This window comes from Anopheles darlingi, chromosome 2, assembly GCF_943734745.1.
Source record: "Anopheles darlingi chromosome 2, idAnoDarlMG_H_01, whole genome shotgun sequence".
NCBI lineage: Eukaryota > Metazoa > Arthropoda > Insecta > Diptera > Culicidae > Anopheles > Anopheles darlingi.
The window spans coordinates 81032437-81053291 of record NC_064874.1 but is presented as its reverse complement, the minus strand read 5'-3'; the positions used below and the strand labels follow the sequence as shown (position 1 = coordinate 81053291).

The following is a 20855-nucleotide window of genomic DNA, read 5'->3' as shown; positions in this document are numbered from 1 at the left end:
AATTCGGTTGGTTTTCGGTTGGTTTAACGGTTTTATTTTGGCCGGAATTTAACCGCTGGTGGAAAAGTTACTTCCCGCAATCGATACAAACCTATAATGATCCGCTGTCTAATAGCCATTTTAACGCAGCGTAAAATATATAAACTCATCCATTTGATCATTGGAAAATGAAAAAATAGTTTATTCCACGTAAAAATGGTTTTGCATTTACACATTTCCTTCCATTTTCTGCGACCGATTTACTCGTTTTCTCAATGGAATAGTTCGTAATGCTGGCCTTCGAAAGTGGTTCAAAATTTTGTTCATATCGCACGAAATGGTTTCAGAGGTTGTGTTCCTTGTTGCGTGTGTAATTTTTCCTCTCTTGTTGGTTTTTATTCTGGGTAATGGCTGCTATGCTCAGCTGCTGCTGCTGCCCTGTGCCTAAATGTGCATTGTGCCTTTTTGTTTATTGTTCAGTTGAATGGCTTGCTGCACAGCGTCCAGAGTGTGTTGTTTTATAGTAATTTTTACGAGTGCCAACTACACTTAAAACACAAACATATATCATCTTAACAAAGGTAGTGTAGTGTAGTTTAACAACTTACAATTTCGACTTACATCGCTTTTCGCGTGCGTCTGTGTGGTTCATTTGTAGTTTATAGAGTGTGGTTTGTGTTTCTTAGCTCTCTCTCTCTCTCTCTCTCTCTCTCTCTCTCTCTCTCTCTCTCTCTCTCTCTCTCTCCTTCACCTCTCTCTCTCCTCCTTTGGTTGCCTCTGTTTTGCAATTCTTGTTTGTTATAGTAGTTGTTCACATTTCCTTGTGCTCACTTTCTTTCATATCTTACTGAGTTTACTGACTTTGGCCATTCATTAGGCCCTTTTCCAAGGCGAATACCTTTCTCTATTTCCATTTGCTATCTTTTGAGCTTCCTCAGTTGCATCTGCAATCGGTTTAAACGCGATTTTTCTTTGATTGTGTGCGATTTATCCAGTTTTTATTTTTGAGATGCTTGTTTCATCTCACGGTTGTTAGTACAAAATATAGGATACTTTTTGCATTACTCCTTCAAAACCAGTCACTAGGTTGGAACTCGACGAACATTTTGCTCGATATAAAATTTTGCCTTATGCGTACGTATAATTTGGAGTCTAATGTAATATTTTCATCCTTTATTTTTTCATCATTTCCACGTAGTACCAGCCCTAGAAACATAATCTTTGAGCTGCAAATTTAATTTCAATGAGTCGTTTTTAAATAGCAATTTTTCGCTCTTTTATTCTAAACACAAATGAACCCGATTGCGTTTTGATTAGTACAACTAAACTCCTCAGGCGTGACTAGAAACTTAATTAAAATGAGTATATTTCACGATTTTGCTCTTCTCCGGGTGATTTTCACTAAAACTAAAAGATGAACAGTGATTCACAAACACTTTCCTGTCGACTGGAGGAAAGCACGCCGCAATCCGTGGTAGATTTGTTAACTGTAAAGTGCTTGTGCTGTTGTAGTTTATAGTTTGTTGGTTTGATGGTTGGTTGGTTGATTGGTTGGTTGGTTTGCTTGTAATTCTGATTCGTCTCGGCACCGGATCGGGAGTGCCGAGATCAGATTTACCGGTATACTATTGTTTATTTTAGTGGATATGCTCCTCTGTCTTAGCAACTATATGTTTGCTGATGTTTTCGCGGGTGAAGTTGAGCGAACCAGCGAACAGCAGGTCCGGACGGCACCGCGCGGTCGTACAACGTTTTCTTGCACCGGCCCTTGACCTCAGTGAGATTCGTTCCAAGAAAGCGTTTCAGGACCCGGGTCGGTAGTTCGACAGATCCGGCTGTGGCGCGATTTGGGCACGTCCACAACACACCGACGACAGCGGCATTTGTACGGTCGGTTGTGGTAGGATCCATTCTATTGATAGTGCTGCTTTCTGCTTTGCGGTTGTTGTGGTAATATGTTTCAAGGGGGGCGAGGGCGGATTATATGCTTTGATTGCATTACTCTGTTTGACAAGACGGTTAGATGACGCACGGTCAGAACAATCGGATCATCGTCACACCTGTGCCTTGCAGTACATTCCGGTTGTCATCTGTCGGTCAAAGATTTGCTTGAGGAGGGGGTGAGAGTGCGTTTATGTTGCACTATGATTATACTATTTCTGTTTGCGTAATATACGTATCTGTATGCTATTTCCATCTGTGGCTTATTGTAGTATTGTGGTTCGTAGTTTGTATTGAATAGTTTTTCACTTAGCTGGTTGAAGTGGAACTTAGACAACAAGATTGAAGAGCTGTAACTGACTTGGGTTCAATCTATTGCATCTGGTACCGGTTCTATTGCTTACATGACCCACCCTCCAGTGACGTGGCAAAAGCAGGGGTTCGTCGCTTCTCGACAAATTTTTAGTTTTCGAAGACATCAGACAGGTGTCTTTACTCCGGCAATGATTAAGGTTTAACAACAGGTTGAAATACCCTCTTACCTACACAGGCAAACCACCGCCAGAGCGTAGAGCTGGTGCGATTTTTGGCGATTTTCATCAGACTCATTACACACCGGATGGTGATTTGCGCCAGTGCGTGCGAGCCTTAACCGTCTCAATCTTCAAAATTACTATCTATTGCGGGTATGAACGAAGCCATTGAAACCCCACCACATGCCATGTCCGGAAGGGTGGGATGCGTTTAGTTTCTATTTCTTATGATTATGTTGGGTTGAGTTGCGGGGGGTCTTACAGACTATTGCGCGCATTTTGGTTCGATGACAACGACAGATGACAGAATCCGGGTGTGGCCGCTGGCCGTCCGCTTGTTCTACACGTACGCATGTTTCCCGTTTTACTCGTTTTTTCTGGTTTATTGGTTGAGATGTGTTCGGTTGAGTGTATTGTTGAGGGGGATGGTTTGCGAGTTTTGTGGTTATTGCAATATTTGGGATGGTTTTCGGTTTTCCGGTTGTCCACCATAGCTTGCGTGCGCCTCCACTTTTCATTCTGCGTATGTGTTTGTATGATTAGCATACTTTTACTTAAAATGCACCTTCATAAATGGTTGATTCGCAATGATCTGATTGACGATGAATAATACAAACGGAGTTTGCTGCACATTTAACTATTAGATACTGTTGTTTGGGCCTTGGAAGCTGGAGGGATTCAGCTCCTTATAAACATTGCCTCCCACAGAAACTTGCGAGGGTAAGACGATAAACATTTTTACTATCCTGTCACATCCGCTGTGCCTGTCTATTATTCTAGGAGAAAACTAGGATGTCTTCACTTGATTACCTTCGTTCCGATACACCGAAACGGCCGTTCGCTACCACCAGCAAATCAGCTTCGACGCGTATCCGAGGGAAGGTAAATCGATCTGGAGAGGGGAAAGAGTGTCGTTGCAAGTTCGGTTGCTAGTGGCAACAGTGGTAGGGAGTGTCGCCTTGGAAACGCGATTTCTTAACGACAGAGACGGGACAGACAGCACGGGAGTACACAGACGGAACTTGCAACGAGCACTCGGTTCCACAAGTGATTGCCACTAGCTAATACTTATCATTTCCTATACACAACTGCGCACAAATGGCAACGTAGTTCACATTTACAAACTCAGACACGACGTTCACGACTCGAACGCTCACTTACAGCTCTAGCAATAATAAACATTACTACTTGCGCAACAGTATCTCGATGGCACGCTTTCCCTGCTCGTTGCGCAGCTCATTGTCGATCCGCTTCTGCAGCAGATTGTACAGCTCGACGTACTGGAACTCGGCCGCCAGATGGAGAGCCGTGTTACCGCGCGCGTCCGCATGGTTCACGGGTAGAGCCGGGAACTTGAGCACCTCCCGTACCACACTGACATTCCGGGAGAACACGGCGTAGTGTAGCGGTGAGCGACCATCGCGATCGATCAGATCCCGTTCGACGGGCAGACCGAGACCGGTAATTCCGCGCAGTAGCGCTTTCACGATCGTAAGGTTCTGATTGCAGATGGCCGTGTGCAGGATGGATTGGCCGTTCGAGGACGTAAGGCTAGGGTCGGCGCCGGCGCTCAGCAGATACCGGAAGATCACCTCATCCCCGGTCTGGGCGCTGATGTGGAGCGGTGTGAAGCCTTCCTTGTTCTGCGCATCGAGCCCGTACCCATGCTCACGGTGTAGCTTCACGCAGTACTGTACGATTTCGAGAGAACCGCGCAGTACGGCCAGATGCAGGACGGAGTTCTTCGTGCCCGACTCCTCGGTCACCAGGAAGCGCACGATCGCGGGAAAGTTGTTGACGAAGTAGCGCAACAGGTCGAGCCGGCAGTTCATCGTGGCGATCGATAGTACGTTGTGTCCGAACTTGTTGCAGTGCTCCACGTTCGCACCGTACCGTAGCAGGATGTCGAGCGTTTCCAGCGGAGCACTCGATAGGGCATGGAAGAGTGGCGTCGAACCGATCGTATCCTTACTATCCACGGCGAACAGATCCGAGGCAAGCAGATATTCCAAGATGCGGTTATATCCTTCTCGTGCCGCACAAAACACGAGTTGAGGCTGACACTGTTGTGCCGTTGTGGGCGCGACGGTGCGATGGTTGGGCGAGGAGGCTTTGTAAGCCGTCGTAAGTGTTCTGCCGATGACGTCGATGGAGGCACCGTTCGCTAGCAGAAGATTTGCTATGTCGAGCGCACTCTTGCGGATCGCGATCTCTAACGCACTGTCCAGCTCTTCGGCAGCATCAACCGGGAGCGGTGTGATGTGTTTGAGCAACGTCCGGACGATGGTCACGTTACGATTGCTCACGGCCAGCAGTAACGGTGTCACACCTTCACTATTCGCTAACCGTGGGTTAGCACCGTACCTTAGCAATAGCTTCACCCGGGCTAGATCATTGCACAGACACGCCAGATGCAGTGGTGTCGTCCGGAAGCACGTACTCGCTACGTCGATACCGTAGCACCGCTGTAACCGTGCTATCGTCCGCTCATCGCGGGCATGATGCAGAGGTGTAAAGCTATCAATAGATCCGTCGGCCACGGCAGACAGGCCAACGTCGAATCGGTTCACCACCCGGAGCAGATCATCCACTAATTGCTGGTTCTGTAGTTCCTCCGGAAGGCTTATCTTCTCCAGTGATTGCCCGCTGCGAAGTAGCATCCGGGTGATCCGTCGATGCTCACACTCGATAGCTACTTCTAGTGGGCTTCTACCGTGTGAATTGCGTACCCCAACTTGGGCACCGTGTTGCAGGAGTAACCGGACGATCGCAGTACTTCTCGACTCAACGGCATAGTGCAATACGCTACTACCGCCGGCATCCTTCGCGTGTACATTAGCCCCGTGGCGTAGCAGTAGCTCGACTACCTCTCTGTACCCATGGCGGGCAGCAATTTGCAGTGCAGTTAATCCTCGGTTGCCACCATCTTTCCGGTTGATATTGCTCTTCAGCTTGCGATCCGTCTCGATCATAAACTGTAGCACGTGCAGACGACGGTAGGTGGCTGCCTTGGCGTATAGGTAAGCGTACTCCGATGCATTGTTACCCAGCATGAACTCGACGATTTCTTCGTTCGCATCATCGCAGTACTGCAGGAACAGCGCCATGCAAGCGCTCGCTATCTTGGTGCTCAGTAGATCATTGTTTTTGAGAAACACGATCGCTTCCTGATCGTTGTTCAGAAAGATCCAGGCGTACTGACTGCAACCGTGCTCACCGTTGGTGTACCATTTGGCGCCAGCGTTCGTGAGGGCTTTTATCATCTCCACGTTCGCCAGCTTGCAGGCCACATCGAGCGGGGTTAATCCGTACACGTCACGTAGGTTCAGATCGTTACACTGATCCAGCAGCAGGTTCAGTAGTTCCACATTGCCCGACAGCACGGCGTAGTGCAGGATCTCGCTATTGCTGTCCGCATTCACGTCGTAGTCCGGATGCGTCTCGAGAAAGCTGGCGAACAGTCGGTCAAAATTGAACACCATCGGTATGGCGTCGATCTGGTCATACCCAAAGTCCGCCACGATCTTCGAGAGGATGTCTTCGTCGTTGCTTAACACCGCCAGGTTGTAGCAGAATTCGGTCCGAGCCCGTACATCAGCCAGTATGTCGTGAAGGGGCCGGGCACACGCAATGGCACTGACACGCTCCATCAGATGGGATAGGGGCTTGAGGAATTCGTCCACCTTTCCAAAGTCGAGCAAATGCCCCAGCAACATGCAGCTCTGGCTCTGTATCAGATGGTCCACTATACCGTGGCTCAGGTGATTGCTGCCAAGTAGATAGGCTTCTTTGCGGATCGTCTCCCGTATTTCACTGCAGCTCTGGTAGCGAAGACCGTCCAGTACACCGTGCTGGTGCTTGAGCAGCTCCACACGCTCGCCGAAGCTCCAACTGTGCCGATCGTAGATCTCGGAGATGATGTTTTTCGACAGCTTGATTACACTCAGTGCGTTCAGCATGATCGTTTTGAAGCCCATGTTCGGTATTAGCACTTCATACGTGACGTGTCCGTGTGCGAGGTAGTTACGCAGATTGCGTCCCGTCAGAACGGGGACATAGTTGCAGAGGCTCTCCCGATTGTCGGCCAACCGATCCGACAGCGCCGTCGTGGCCTCGAGCATCAGCATCTCGAAGGCGATCTCGTCCGTTCGGTCGAACGTTTTCATGTTCATGTTCTGATCCAGAAAGAGCTTCTGTAGCTGGGCGACCTTCTCCTCCGTTTCGCGCTCCTCCTCACGCCGCAGTTCGGCCAGCAGGTTAGGCGGATGTAGTATTCGGTAGCGCCTTAGCAACTGACGAAGTAACTCGTACCGCTTATCGGGATTACTGCGTATCTTGCAAAACAATGGATCGCTACCTAGGAACGTTAGTTGTTGGCCAGTGGTTTCCTCAAGGCGTTTCAGTAACGCATTCCCACTGCTGCTAAGGTGTATCTCTAACCGTGGCCTGTTTGTCGGCGGACAGAGAGCTAGCTTGCGATCGATGACGTAGAGGAGTCGCGCGACCAAAAGAGCTAACCGCTGCTCCAGCTTCCCTTGGCGCCGCAGTTCTGGAAGTTCGTCGTAGAAGTAAGCTAGCACGGCCGTCCTTAGCTGAACCAGCAGGTGCCGATCGATGGTCCCATTGTGCTGCAACACTCTCAGGTGAGATCGGAAGGTGTGTCGGATTTTATCGTAGCTATGGTTGGATTTGATTTTTGAGATCAAACAGTCCACCATCAGGAGCGTGTTGCTGAACTGCCGATGTAGTACCTTGTAGCTGTCGATCTCCTTCAGCACCTTCGTGCGCATCCGTTCGATACGTTCACTCACCGGATGCCCACTACACCGGTACTCCTCGCCGATCGCTTCGAGTAGCGCGTTTATCTCGAGCAACGCAAACGGCGCTACGTCCAGGCTACGCTGGCAGTCGATCGAATCGTGCCGGAAGAGGTACGCGTAGTAGGACTTGATCTCCTCCAGGCTTTTGCAATCGTACAACCGGTTGATGAGCGTTTTGATCGCCAGCACGTGCTGCAGGTTCTGCACGTAGCGGAACAGATTACGCATGAGACTCAAGTTCCGATGGAGTTCTTCGTAGTCGAGTAGATCTTCACTCAGGTGAAGTACCTCGTGCGTGTGGGATTGTGACTCGATACCACCTGCAGCAGCAAGCAGCACCGAAAGGTCACCGCCGCGCCGATAGTGGGACAAATAGTCTCGGATCCTTGCATTCGCCAGTATCCGTTGCGGTGTCAGCACATTGACGAAGCTTTCGAGATGCTTCGCTATGATCGGTGTATCTTGCGTGTTTCGTAACGTTTCGCAAATCACTTGCACTACCCGCTTCACGGCGATCATTTTGATCTCCCGATCGGTGCTCCAATCGAGATCGATCACCGAATCGATGTAGCCGAGCGCTCGATTGATCACGTGCAGTTCACGCATTCGTCTGTAGCTCTTTGCCATCTTGCGAAACAATTTCCGGTTCTTGTCCGATATCTTTGGGTGCTCGACACGCAAGTAGTATCGGTAGCTGATCGCTTCCGCTTCCACCTTTCGCCGGACGTCCTCGGGTAGCAGTCGTTCACGTTCAATTTTGCGCTGCTGCGTAAGGAGGTTCTGTTCGGAAAGCTCGATGGCCGCATCTCTCCTACAATCAGTGTCTTCGTGGTCCGCACGTTGACGCTCGGTCCAAAGTTCGTGTAATCGAGCACGGTAGTTCTCGGTGCTAGTGCTGCTACCGCTTACGACGTAATGACAGAACATCAGTTCCTTATTGCGTTCCGCTGTCCACTGGAACTTTGGGTGGGGTTTGCAACTTGCCTCGGCTGTCCTCGATGTGTCGATGATTGGCTCAACGATCGAGGGAGGCACTGGACTAGGGCTAGGGTGTTCTACACAGCAATTCACGTTGCCCGGCATTGCAATGATTTTCTGCAGCTCGTTCGACACGGCACCGAGGTATAGCATCAGCTTCCGTTTGTCCACCAGCATTTTGTAGATGTCGTACCGTGGTGCATTCTTCCAGATGTGAAGAAATATGCCTGTGGATGGGAAGGGAAGACGAAACGGGCGGTTAGTGATGATAGTGAGACTCTACTTCAACACTTGCTGAAGTCACTTATTCTAAACCGTACACACAACCCTAATTATGTTTAATAATTTTCAGGCCAGAAATCCTTTTGTTTCCGAAAATCAGATGGTTATTGTTGAATTTTCTCTAATGGAACTGCAAGGTATTTTCGTAAACTTTTGGAAATAAACATAGCTTTGAGGCTTGAGGATAATTGAAAGATGATATCCTCAACAGTGGTGAAGTTTCACATAGAACATTCATGTGTACATGGCAAGTGATTCGCCATATTTGAAACATTTCGAATGCCATATTTTTGATCATTTTGAAGGTAGTTCAACATGCATGTTGACCATTTTCTTTCTATGACTATCACATTATAGGAAGGTACTTATCGACCCAACAGTCGCTTGTTTGCATAAACAATCAAACAATCAATAATGGATCGCTTTCTTTACGGCTACGAGCTCGTTTTATGGTCTCAGTTAAACCAATTAAACCAGGGAATGTTGTAACTCAAACATTATATCAATGGATTGTTTATGTTCCCGTTTCTAGGGAACATTCAGCTGTTCCTGGCTGTACTATCCTTCTCGGTATCCTTCTCCTTCCACCTACCAGCATTCCATTTCCAATGGAATCCTTTTCTCCATTGAATGGCGGCACAACGCAACGATAATCCACTCACAACTCCTTAATCGATTGCCATACCAATCCCCAAAGGCACCCCAGCAAACGCCGATAGGCTACCGGTTATCATCTGTTTACAAAACCCCAAGGGTCAGACACTCTCACCGGCTAGAGGATGGTCGACCGGACCAGCTTTCCCTGGTAAAGAAGATGCCTTCGGCTTTAAAACTCCATTTTCCATCTGTTCCTTTACCGGGCCGAGAGTTGGAGTGAGGGTAACACGTGCGATGCCGGCTATCGCTAGCCACAAACCATCGAGTGGTGCATAGTCTGCTTCAACCCGATTGCTACCAAACCAAGGGAGCAATCATCAGCTTTCATCAGCCTCGTACCGAATGGGGACGTACAAATACACAACTGCTGGCAACTGCAAGAGAAGATGGAGTTCATTTTTGGGGAAGAACAAAATTGTGAACACGTGAGTCGGTTCCGGGAAAGGTTTCCAGGTGGTGCAAGATGCCTCTTCTCTTCTTCGGTGCTGTCCAGTCCACAACTGACGAGAGTGAAAGCGGCAAGATATTCGTGGAACTATCCGAGCAATTCATTTCACTTGCATCCCTGCGTACCCTTCACCTTTACGGCATCGAAAGTTCCCCAACAGTAAACAGCTGAAGTGTACAACGGTTTCTTCGCCTTTTGGAAACGTTTCTAGGAAGAAGGAAGGGTTGCTAGTATCTTGCCTTTTCCTCTCTGCAGTGGTGTCCCCGTTCTATGAGGATGGAAAATAATTTAAAATTTTACCGATCCCATCTCCCTGGAGGAAGTTGCTCCCTTTGAGCTCTAGCCTCATCCCGGTTTCACTTTGTTGGCGACCATCCAACTCCACTTTATCCCCCGTCCAAATTTGTGGAGAATATAAGAAGGATAAAAATCCAAAAGAAATACACAATGGCAGCAGTAAAGCTGGACTCTCACTCTCTCTTTCTCTCTCTCTCTCTCTCTCTCTCTCTCTCTCTTTCTCTTTCTCTGGTTGGTGGCATCATCGGACAGAGGTAGCCAGGTAGTAGCCAGCCAGCCAGCTCACATCATGCCGCGCATTTCCATTTTGTTTTTCCGCTTAAATCCCTTTCAAGATAATGCCAACTTTTGCGCCAAATCCGTTTCCATGCTTCCATGGTTCCCCCTCCCGGACACTACCCTTCGAAGTGAGCAAAATGGAAAAAAAGAAAGAAAATCCTCGAAGCACTTGGTGCCCTGTAGCGCGCATCCCGTTTCTTTTTAATTCCTTGCAAGCATTCTTTTATGCCCTTCTTGTGTTGGTGTTTTTGGTAGGATTTGCTTCGTGCCAAAAACAATGCAAGATCGCTTTTTAGCCTTTCCCTCTCACCTGCAACGCAGCGGCCAAAAATCCTTAAGCCAAATGAACGAATACTCTCGGCTACATCGGTCGCCAGCGCGCTGGACCGTTGGACGGCTGGAAGTTGCCCAACTTTGTGGCCGCTTTCTTTTGTGTGTGTGTGTGTGTGTTTATAAGCTTTTTGTTGGTCGCAAATTTCTTGCAATTTCAAGACTGCACAAAGAAGCGCCAACAATGGTAAGTATGAAGTTCTTGTTTTTTTTTTACTCGAACGCTTATGTAAAGTTACCGATCTTGGGCATTGTTCTGTGCATCACAGTATTCGTTGTCCATTCCAGTGATAGCAACAGGACCTTCGTTTAGCTGAGAGATTCAATTTACAGAACGATCCTATCCAATCGCTCTCTTGGGCTATTTGCTTCGGAATGCAATCGTTTATGCAGCTATTCCATTCGATCGCTTCCATTCGTTCGAGAGGTCAGCCAAACGGTTTAGCCAGCGCCATTTTGTGAAATCGTACAGGGTCTCCTCTCCGTTGTCGATGGGGTTGGAAAAATAGTAAATCACAAAATGGCCACATAGGCACATACGCACACGCAATCAACAGACCACTCCCCCGGTGTCGACAGAAAGGAGCCGGTTGCACGCTGCGGCGCAGAAAAGTCGGTTCTCTCACCCCCCCGTGCGAGGGGGGTGGCGAGGAAAATCCCGGGACACCGCATCGCCGATACAACAACAACAACAACAACAACAAGTGCGGCTGGAAACTCAAAAAAGGCTTCGGCCTGGAGAAAAAAGAGCAAGCCAACCAGCTAGCGGAAAAAGGACATCCAGACCAGCCACAGTCCCGGATTCGCGCGCAACACACGCGCGTGTGTGTGTGTGTGTGTGCGAGCGTGGGGGTGAGCGAGAGATAGCGACCACACCAGCTAGCACGGTCCGGCGAACGAGATGCACACGTCCGAGCGCGATATGGTGCGCACTCGATTGGCCGATATTGATATAGGCCCCCTCGCTTTTTTCGCTTCCATTTTTCCAACCCCAAAAGCGACCGGACCGGGACCAAGCTCAGGGGAAAAAGCCTATCCAGGGCATACGCACACCGAACGCTGCTGCTCGTATGTGTGACGCACGCGGAAAAATGCATCGCCCCCACCCCCGTGTTTCATGCTGCAACTGCTGCTCGTATATGCAAATACGGATCCGGACGCTGGCATACACACAGGGGACCAGACCCGGGGGTGGGATGTTATGTGCACGAGTGAAGTCGTTGAGAGCGTGTTTTCGCTCGTGGTCGTAGCGGGCTGATGGCCGAAACCGAAAGAGTTTTCCCTTTTTTCCCACACACGCACTCAAAGGAGGGTAGTGCGGTGGTCTGGTTGCCTTGGGAACGACATCATCAATCCGGCTCGGATGCGTGTGGAATCATCGTAGGACAGTTGCTGCTGTTGCTGGTGCGTTGCCTAGTAACGGTGGTAGTAGTGGTAGCAACGTTATTCGAAACTGTTGTTCGCGTTTCTGCGACTGGAACTGGCGAAAAAGCTGGAATGTGGACTGTGGACCAAAATGTGGACACATACACACATGAGCAGAGAAAACGAGGACGTTGTCGTAAAAATAGTAACCTTTTTGTATGAGTAATCGGAATGGGTGAAAACAGAAAACCACATCCTATCATCGCGTCAACCACCTTGTGGGGTGGGTTAGGGCATTTTGATAATGCATTTTCACCCCTGTGATTCGTCGACTAGGCTGACTAGTAACGAGCGAAAAAAAAAAACTCGTACACTTACAGACACGCATCTATTGCGAGGGAGGGATTGCAAACACGCGATAAAGGGGCCAACCGAAGAAGGACGCCATTCGTCCTTTCAATGGCCTACTATGCTCCCCCAGCACACCGGCACCACCGGTCAACGCAACAGAGAGTGTGAAAGAGAAAGAGAGAGAGAGAGGGAGAGGGAGAGGGGGAGGAGAGAGAGAGAGAGAGAGAGAGAGATAGAGAGCGAGAGAAGGAGAGAGGAAGTGAATCCGCGGAAGCGGAAAAAAAGTATAATACGCCCCCTTTTTCTCCACCGGGGGGAAGGTTTTTTTTTGTTCATCCCTCAACACCCTCGGTAATGGGGTGTCCTTTCGCGAGCTTATGGTCCGATTCGCAGCTCGCTTGCACCGCACGGAACCACCCCACGAGGTGCGTAGGAGGGCCCCCTTGTCTTCCCCGCTACCGTTGAAGTGTGAGGGACGTCGATTTTATGCTTCCTGATTGGTGGCCACCGGTTCCGCGGTGTGGCAAGCGTGAGGTTTCGTATTTCATATTTAAGTTCCATGCAGGACCCCGTTGGCACCTAGTAGGCTGTTTGTGATACGTTTGAGTATGTGTGTGCTGATGTTCGGTATCCTTCTCGATGGTTGTGCATCGTTCTTCGATGCAATTAAGTGAAAAGTGGGGCCCAGGACACAGTTTGTACCGGTGTGTGGCTGTGTATGTGTGCGTGTGTGTGTGTGGGTGTGTGTGTGTATGTGTGTGCATGTGGGCCGTTCCGAGGACGGACGTTCGAGAGCGCTGGAGGGCGATTAGATTTTGATCATCATCATCATCATGGGGGCACTTCCTCCTGGGAGAGGATTCGATTGCTTGACCATCCGGCTGGTGATCATGCCGAGCTCCAGCGCTTCAGGCTGCAACTCGCCCTTTCAATGGGCGAGCTGGTGAAGGTGCAAAAGAGTCAACAGTGAATTTTCATCAAAACTTTCCCAACATTGTAGATGAATGAAAGGGAATGGTGGCAGGAGGCGGTGATTGTTTCCCACCATCCAATCGTTCCCTTCTTCCATAGTTTATAATTTAAACTTTAACTTCCGAGAGGGTCCGAGAACCCTGAGTCCAGCTGGGTCATTCACTTTCACTAGCATTCCCTCCGCGGGCATGCGGAACCCCTCTAGCGCTAGCGATAGGTCCAGGAACTGCACTTCAGGTCCCCTACGTCACACGTAACGCACCGAGAGCACATGATGCTCTCGAGGTACTCTGGCAGACGAGTACGACGACGACGACGACGACGACGACGAACGGCGTCCTTGCCTCGTCTTGTGTGTGTGTATGTGTGCGTCGTACCTCTATCCGGGTTTTGACTTTTGGCCCGGCTTTCCCTTTCGCTTTTCGGCAGCCACATGGTGTGGTGGCGTCAGTAAGGACACAACGTGTGCACACAGAAGCGTCCCCTACTCCCTGGAACCATAAGGCACCTCGTGGTGAGCGCCCTTTGGCGAGCTGCTACTCATGACGACAACGACGACGACGATGCGGAGTAGGAGGAGGAGGAAGGTCCATGATGTGGCACTCGACACCGGGCAGAAGGTGCCTCGTCGTACGGGTCGTACGTCGTCGTTCTGCCGATGTTGAAGTTGGAGAAGACAAGGCCGGGTCCTCGGCTGATGGGGCTGATGCGGTGCTTACCTACTGCAATTGACTTATGAAAACCCGAGCTGGCAGGCGACGGTATGCTCTTGCACCCGTGCAAGTGCAGTCGGCGAACGGCGTCGTGAACCGTGACCATATCGATTGGGAATGAGAGGGGTTGGGTGAGGGGGAACGGTGTGTGTTAAACGGTTGCCCTTCTCCTCCCCTCTAGCGCTCTGGACAATGTTAAGGAAATGGCAACGACAAGGACGAGGTGTCCGAATGATGCCTCCAGGTTAGAAGTAGTCCAATAGTGAGGTTAGGTTTCCTGTACGCCTAGCAGGTGAACGTGGGCGCGCAGTAGGCCACATTCGCCACAATGTGAAACGATCCAAGTAGGCGATCTAAGCGGTCCTTCGGTCGCATCTTTCTTCTTCATTCGAAGGTCAAACCCGATGTGCGGTTTTAAGGTAACGGTAACGGCGTTGCTTTCCTCTACTCCAGGTCAGTCAGGACAAGCGAGACAAGGAAGCCCACCACGTAGCGCTGGTGAACGTGGTACACTGTCCACAAAGACCACCACTTGCGGGGTCGTTTTTTAAACAACTTTTTCCACCGGAACGGATCCGAACGGAAAGAGATGTCGACGGATGTTGCGTCTTCGCGCGTCCCGTGACAGGACGCCACCAATCGGGCACCGCGTGGATGGGCTGACCTTTTTTTAAACAACTTTTTTAAACAACTTTCATTCGGAAAACTAGCGGGCACCACCAACACAGCGAGCGAAAGGACGTGCTCGCGCGCGTATTGCGCCGTTCGCGGGACTGTCCCGTCGTTTTCTTAATAGTGGTGGTGATACTGTAGTAGTGTAGTTGTAGGTGGCTTTCGCTCTCCCTCTATCTCTCTCTCTTTATCTCTATCTCCCTTGCTCTGTCATTCTCTCTAACTAAAGCTAGAAGAGTAGCAGGGATCGCTTGAAATAATAATAAATATCGTCGACGTCATCGTGGTGTCACCACCACCCCGTGTTCCCGTTTCGTGGGTTCGTGAATAGAACCGGCCGGCCGGCAAGGGTGGTGTGCGGGATAGTTTTGCGTTGGACGTTGGGGATGCTTAGCAACTTAACGCATACCATGCTCTTGTCGACCACACACAGGGATACCCGAGTTCGCGCGCTTCGGGTTTAGTTTCCGTGTGTCGGTGTGTGTGTGTGCGTTGGTGTGTTGGAGAGGAGGGGGAGTTTATGGGAAGCGCGAACTGATCAACATGTGCTACAGTCGTGGTCGGATTTCGGGGAATAGAAATTCTTTGAATTTTTTTTTTATGGGAAGCTTGATAAAAGTTTCGTGTTTCATTTTCAGCAGGATATTGTAATATGTAGGATTTTAAAAATATATCCATGAAAAAAAGAACATGATTATGTTTGTGACCCCGACGTGATTTGAACACGCAACCTTCTGATCTGGAGTCAGACGCGCTACCGTTGCGCCACGGAGTCGTATGCGGAAAGGTCGATAGCAATCGAGAACGTCGCGGAATATTTAATGCGATATTTTAAATCTAAGAAGTAATATTAAATTAGAAATATTTAATATTATTTTGAGAAAACTAATAAGAAAAATGCAAGTTTTAAGCATGTATACAAATGTCAATCAAATATACAACTGGCGTTATCTAATCGTAGCTTACACGTTAGCTTTTATGGGAACATGATAATACTATCTTTTTTATAGAAAAAATGACTTTTCAGAAACAAAGTCTAAACAAATTAAAGCATTTTAATCATTTTCAATATTGGTGTTGGATAATTGTTTAGAAGAAAAAGATTTCTTCGACAAGCTCACTGAATGATCTCCCAAAACGAGATAAACGAAAACGGAAATACTGTCATAAATCAGGGTTGACATTTATTAATTTTTGTTTATTTTAATTATTAAAACCACAGACTACCGGGATGGCATGGTGAGGCCTGCAGCTCCTCAGCAGGAGGTTTGCTGCTGCGAGAAGTAGGTGATTTGAGGAGTATTTCCGCGATATATGCCCAGCACATGAACCAGCCACCTCGCCGGTCACTCACCGACTAGCGCGCGTATCGTTTCAAATAGTTCGTCCAGTCCACCAAACCCACCACTTCCTGTGCGCCGGCATGTATGTGTGCGTGTTTCGGTGAGCATTAGCGTGGCTGCAGGAGGAGGAATGGATTGCTTAGACGCGGCCCAACGGGTTCGTGTGTATGTATGCTGCATGTAGCGTTGAGTGCTACGTGACTGCAAGCACACTAATGAGCGCACACACACGCAGGCACATTGCCACGCTCACTGTTTCCATGACATCGGCGAGGTCGCCTTGGCCGAGCAACCGATTGAGCAGCGATAGTTTTGCGGAGCGATTGAATGTGTCCAACACCCTGTCACCGTGCGTATAGCAGCACGTGAAGGTGGGTGCGGTAAGCATACACGCACACATACGCACACAAATAACAAAACTTACCCAGACCCATTTCACCCTTCACCTCCCCCGGGAGATATCAGTTTCGCGAGCTTTTGCAAACCCATTACCAACGCAATATCATTACCACGCTTCGCTGCGTCTGCCATCACCATCATCGTCATCATCGTCATCATCGTCATCATCATCATCATGAGCAGGGATGGCGGCAGCATTAGAGAAGTCTAGGTAGCTACGCACACCACACACGACAAATGGTGTGCGTGCGTCTCCCCACAATCACCGCCATCGGCTCTCCACCACCCACACGCAGGTGGTGGTTTTGGGTTAGTCACGACGCAGTTAGCCCTTCATTACGCAGGGTGAAACTACATAACTAGTGCTACTAGTGCGTCGCTCGCAAGGGGCGATGGAGCTTGATTTGTGATTTGGAGCGAGCGAGAAGGAGAGAGAGAGCGCGTAGAGGAAGAGAATAATAGAAAAAGGGTTGAGGACAGGTTTTTCCAAAGGGGGGGGTCATACGAGGATGTTTTTTGAAGCAGCAGCAGCAGCAGGACCGGAGAGAAAATAACGTGAAATAACAATCCATGCACCGATCCCCCCATTACCACACCACACTAGTACGTCCTTCACCGTGACCGGGACACGGTATGACTGTGTTGGCTTCACTCTCCCATAGCCCCCCGACTTTCCTCTAGCTCCTGACTATCTCCTAACAATCTGAAGGGATGAAGCAGAAACGATTTCAATGTTCAATGTTCCACTATTGTTAGTTTGAGTTTAACCCCCCCGGGAACGGTTAGCTATCCTGCCCTTCGCCTGAAAGCGAAAAAAGTGTCATAAATAACAGGGCAGGGGGAAAGGGATTGGTAAGCAGTGAAATTAAAATGACGAAATGGATGCGAGGCGCAGTAGCATTATCTATTCTCGCTTCGTTGTATGGTTGAAAAAGTGTAGCGATCCGTGGGTGATGGTGGTGGCAGTGGTATATAAACACTCAGCAGTGTGCAGCGTGCTGACCATGCACCAATGTGCTGATCGATAGTTTTCCGCTTTTTTTGTGTGTATCTAATCCTTGAACGGAACAAGGATGCATTGAACGGTGAACTAGTGGTCGTTATCCTCGGTCATTGCCATTCTCTTGCACGCTGGTGTTATAATTGCAATTCATTCTCCCCCCTTTCGGAAAAGCGGGCCCGGTCGGTCTGTCTCACTCTTGCGCTGCCTTTTTATCTTCCTTTGTCTCTATGATCATTTGATTTGGGCTCCAGTTCTACCCGGAAGCGGCGGTACGCGGTTGGAGAGTGTGATCGAACAATGGTGAAGATGAGGTTTGAATTTATTATCGAGGAACCTCGAACTATAAAATGCGAAATGGGTGCCCATCATTTCCCCCATACTCCTTTTCCGTGTATCGGAACAGGGATGCTGCACACAACGTGTGGTTAGTCGAAGCCTGCGGTTGTGAGGGAGCGTTTAGTGGTTTCATTGCGCTTCTGGAGTTTCGTTTTTTTTTTTTATGTTTTTGTTTTAGACAATCATTTGCAGCCAACGCGGCAACGGATGCGATGCGCTGAGTGCGGTTGTGGATGGACCTAGCGAGCCCGCTAGGCGTTCACACACCAATGCACTCGGCCGCCACAGTATTGCCATCGGATGTGCAACGAGCGTAGACCGGTGGGGTCGGATTAGAAACGATTTTTCGCCATCCCTGCCAGAGGAGGGGAGAAGGGGAACCGGGTGGTAGGGCCTGTGAACTCGGCTTCGATAGTTTTCCTGTTAATTGTTTTCATTTTCGCCTCGCGGTCACAGTCCCGCAGAACGTCCACTGCAGCATCAGCGGCGGCGACACCGTTTACCAGCTGGTGTATGTACATGCAGCAGACCGGTACGGTACGGATGGTGCGGTTTTTAGATGTTAATTTTAATTAATAGGAAAAAGTCCCTCCTGACCGCCCTCTTTCCTTCCGGGGCACATTACGGGAGGGAGGGCTGCTGCTGTTCGCAGAAACGAAAGATCGGCTCGCAAACTGATGCCTAACGGTAGCAGTACCGGTGAGGGAAGGAAAATCACATTTTCGTTCGGAGAGACATTAGCAAATACGGCACATCCTGTACGCAGACTGGTGCACATCAAACGCACGGTGATGGGCGCGGTGCAAAAGACTCGGCGGTCACTACAGTGAGCACCGCAGACCGGGGCTGCCCGGTTGCACATAGTCGTGATGGACGGAAAAATGGTTTCTTTTGTTTATTCTTTCCAGATCGTGGCGCGTGATGGCCGCCAGTGAAAGCATCCAATCAGGATGTGTCGCAAACAGTGGATGGAATGAAGCGGTAAATAGGCACGATGGAGGCGCATGGTATTTTCGATTTTTTTTTTACCCCGATGGAGACGCCCAGTCTGCGTGGAGGGTAAGGTAAAATGATCACTATTGATTAGAGAGGATTTGTGTGATTCTAAACAAGGTTCGAAAATATGAGTTACCATAAATCGAAGTGTTCTAGATGGCTTTTCTTGAAACACAGTTTAATGTAAATTTGACATAAAGCTTTGAACACTTTTAAGCAAATACGAAAAACAAACAATTTACCCGTTCGGTGAGATCATTTCTGCTTATTGTTTCTCAAAAAGGAGAAAAAATATTCTTGAATAGCAAGAAATTTTATCTAAAAGTATATTTTTCGTTTTTTTTGTTTTCTCAAAACCTTTGAAATTGAAAACTTGAAAATGAAAAATAAAAATTTGTAACGATTTATAGTGATTCATTTGTTTGCTTAATTTGTCACAATCTGAACTGCAGCTGGATCTCTTTTTATGTCACAAAATGTTTCCCAATAACTCAACTTTGCTGCTAAAACTAAAGGCATCCTTTTTTTGTATCCTACTCGAAATCCAGCCAACAGCTCGCAACGGTCGATGATGCCGGTGCAATGGGATTGGATCAACGGCACTGCAATTAAGCAACATTTTAAAATATTCCAAAACCATCATTTGCACAGAGCGCCTCCCACGAGCCGGCCATCTTCAGTGGACGAGCAATTCAAAAATGGGAAAATCTTATGATGACAGAGAAACGTAGCACACCATCGAGGGGTTAAAAAAAAATTTAAAGAATCCAGAACCCCGGGTCCAAAAGAGGAAGCGACACTAAAAAGGAGGTGGTACGCCGAAGATGGTCTTGTTTTGTTTTTTTGCTAGTCCATCCATTGGCTCCTTGCTGCGGCGATGCGGCCATTTTGTTTGTTCGTTTCCATTTCGCTGGTGAAAAGAAGGGGAGTGAAAAACTGGCTCGCACACCAACTGCAAACTGGAACGTTTAATGACGGCGTGGCGATGCCCGGGCGTAAGGGGGATGTTTGGAGCTTTTTTGTTAATTTAAAATATTGCTTCATTCCCAAAGTTGCTTACACAAAAACCGGGTTCTCTCCAGCGAGCTAAGCACAGGCGAGAGAAGGAAAGTCTGCTCAGCAGGCATGGAAATGGGAAGATGGGAAAGTTAGCTTCCAGGGTTCGTTCGTCCGAGAGCTCGTGGCCGTGGAAAAAGCGGTACCGAAAATAAACATTGGCCAGGAATAAAAAAGGAAAAAGAAAGAGAAAGGAAAACCAACAACAACCATCCTAGCACGGTCCTTCTTGGTCCATTCCAAGCCACCGGTAGGAGCAAAGCTTGCGAAAAAAACGGAAAAACGGCGAAAACCTAAGGCGCACAGGGCATAAAGTGCGGACACAACAAAATCCCTCGTCGTGCTGGCCGGACTGCTTCAGTGGACTGGCACGAGGGAAACAGAAAACAGAAATAATGCCAAAAGCACTAGCAGCTTCACCAAATGCCGGCCGGTTCGGTGCCACCCGTGAGTCCAACGGTGAGCTCGTCGTCGTAGCGCAAAAGGCGTAGTGTGTCTGATAACAAAAAAAAAAGTTGTTTAAATAACAAAAGTGTGCGCGATGTTGCTGGTGGCTTCCTTCCGGGTTTTCCTCTTTTCTTTTTGCTTTAATACCACTTCGTCTCGTTCATTGCGCTCGGGTCTTTCAGTGTCGTCTCGGTGGACTCACCATTACATTCCTGAGACGTTGGATCTTGCCATTCTCCGTTTTGGCAGCGTTTCCGTTCTTATCTTGGAACCGGTCTGGACTAGTGATGCTGCCCGGTTTTTCCTTCCTTATTTGGAATTCCCTTCCCAGTTGGGCCAGTTGGGTGTTGGGTTCGTTTGGAGCTTGCTTTCTTTCAAATTTCAATTTATCTGCGTTTTCGAGCGAGCAGCACGTTCGGTGCGGAATGCTGTGCCTTTTTTCTTGGCGTAGAGAGCTAAGGCGATGTCTTTTCGTTAAGGTTCGCCCCGTGCGCTCGTCAGAAATGAGGTGGGTTGGGTTTTACGATTCAATCAAGCTGGTCCTTGTTCGGGGAAAAAAGGTGTCGACCAAAAGGGAAGATAATGTTTGGAGGAAAATTGAAAATATGTTTGTGCTAGATGCGATTCATGTACCCTTATTGAAGGGTGAAAACTTGAA

General features: G+C 48.7%; 1 protein-coding gene and 1 non-coding gene across 2 annotated transcripts in view; both read right to left on the bottom strand.

The window, feature by feature from the left end:
* Window positions 1-701: 701 nt before the first annotated feature.
* Window positions 702-20855, bottom strand: part of LOC125949814 (uncharacterized) — a 47217-nt gene continuing 27063 nt past the window's right edge. The window contains exon 2 of the mRNA XM_049677199.1: window positions 702-8478. Coding sequence (XP_049533156.1) covers window positions 3638-8478 — 4841 coding nt within the window. The 3' untranslated portion in view covers window positions 702-3637. The remainder of the gene's footprint in view (window positions 8479-20855) is intronic.
* On the bottom strand, window positions 15321-15392 carry Trnaw-cca (transfer RNA tryptophan (anticodon CCA)). Its single transcript has one exon. It is a non-coding gene; the product is annotated as a tRNA-Trp (tRNA).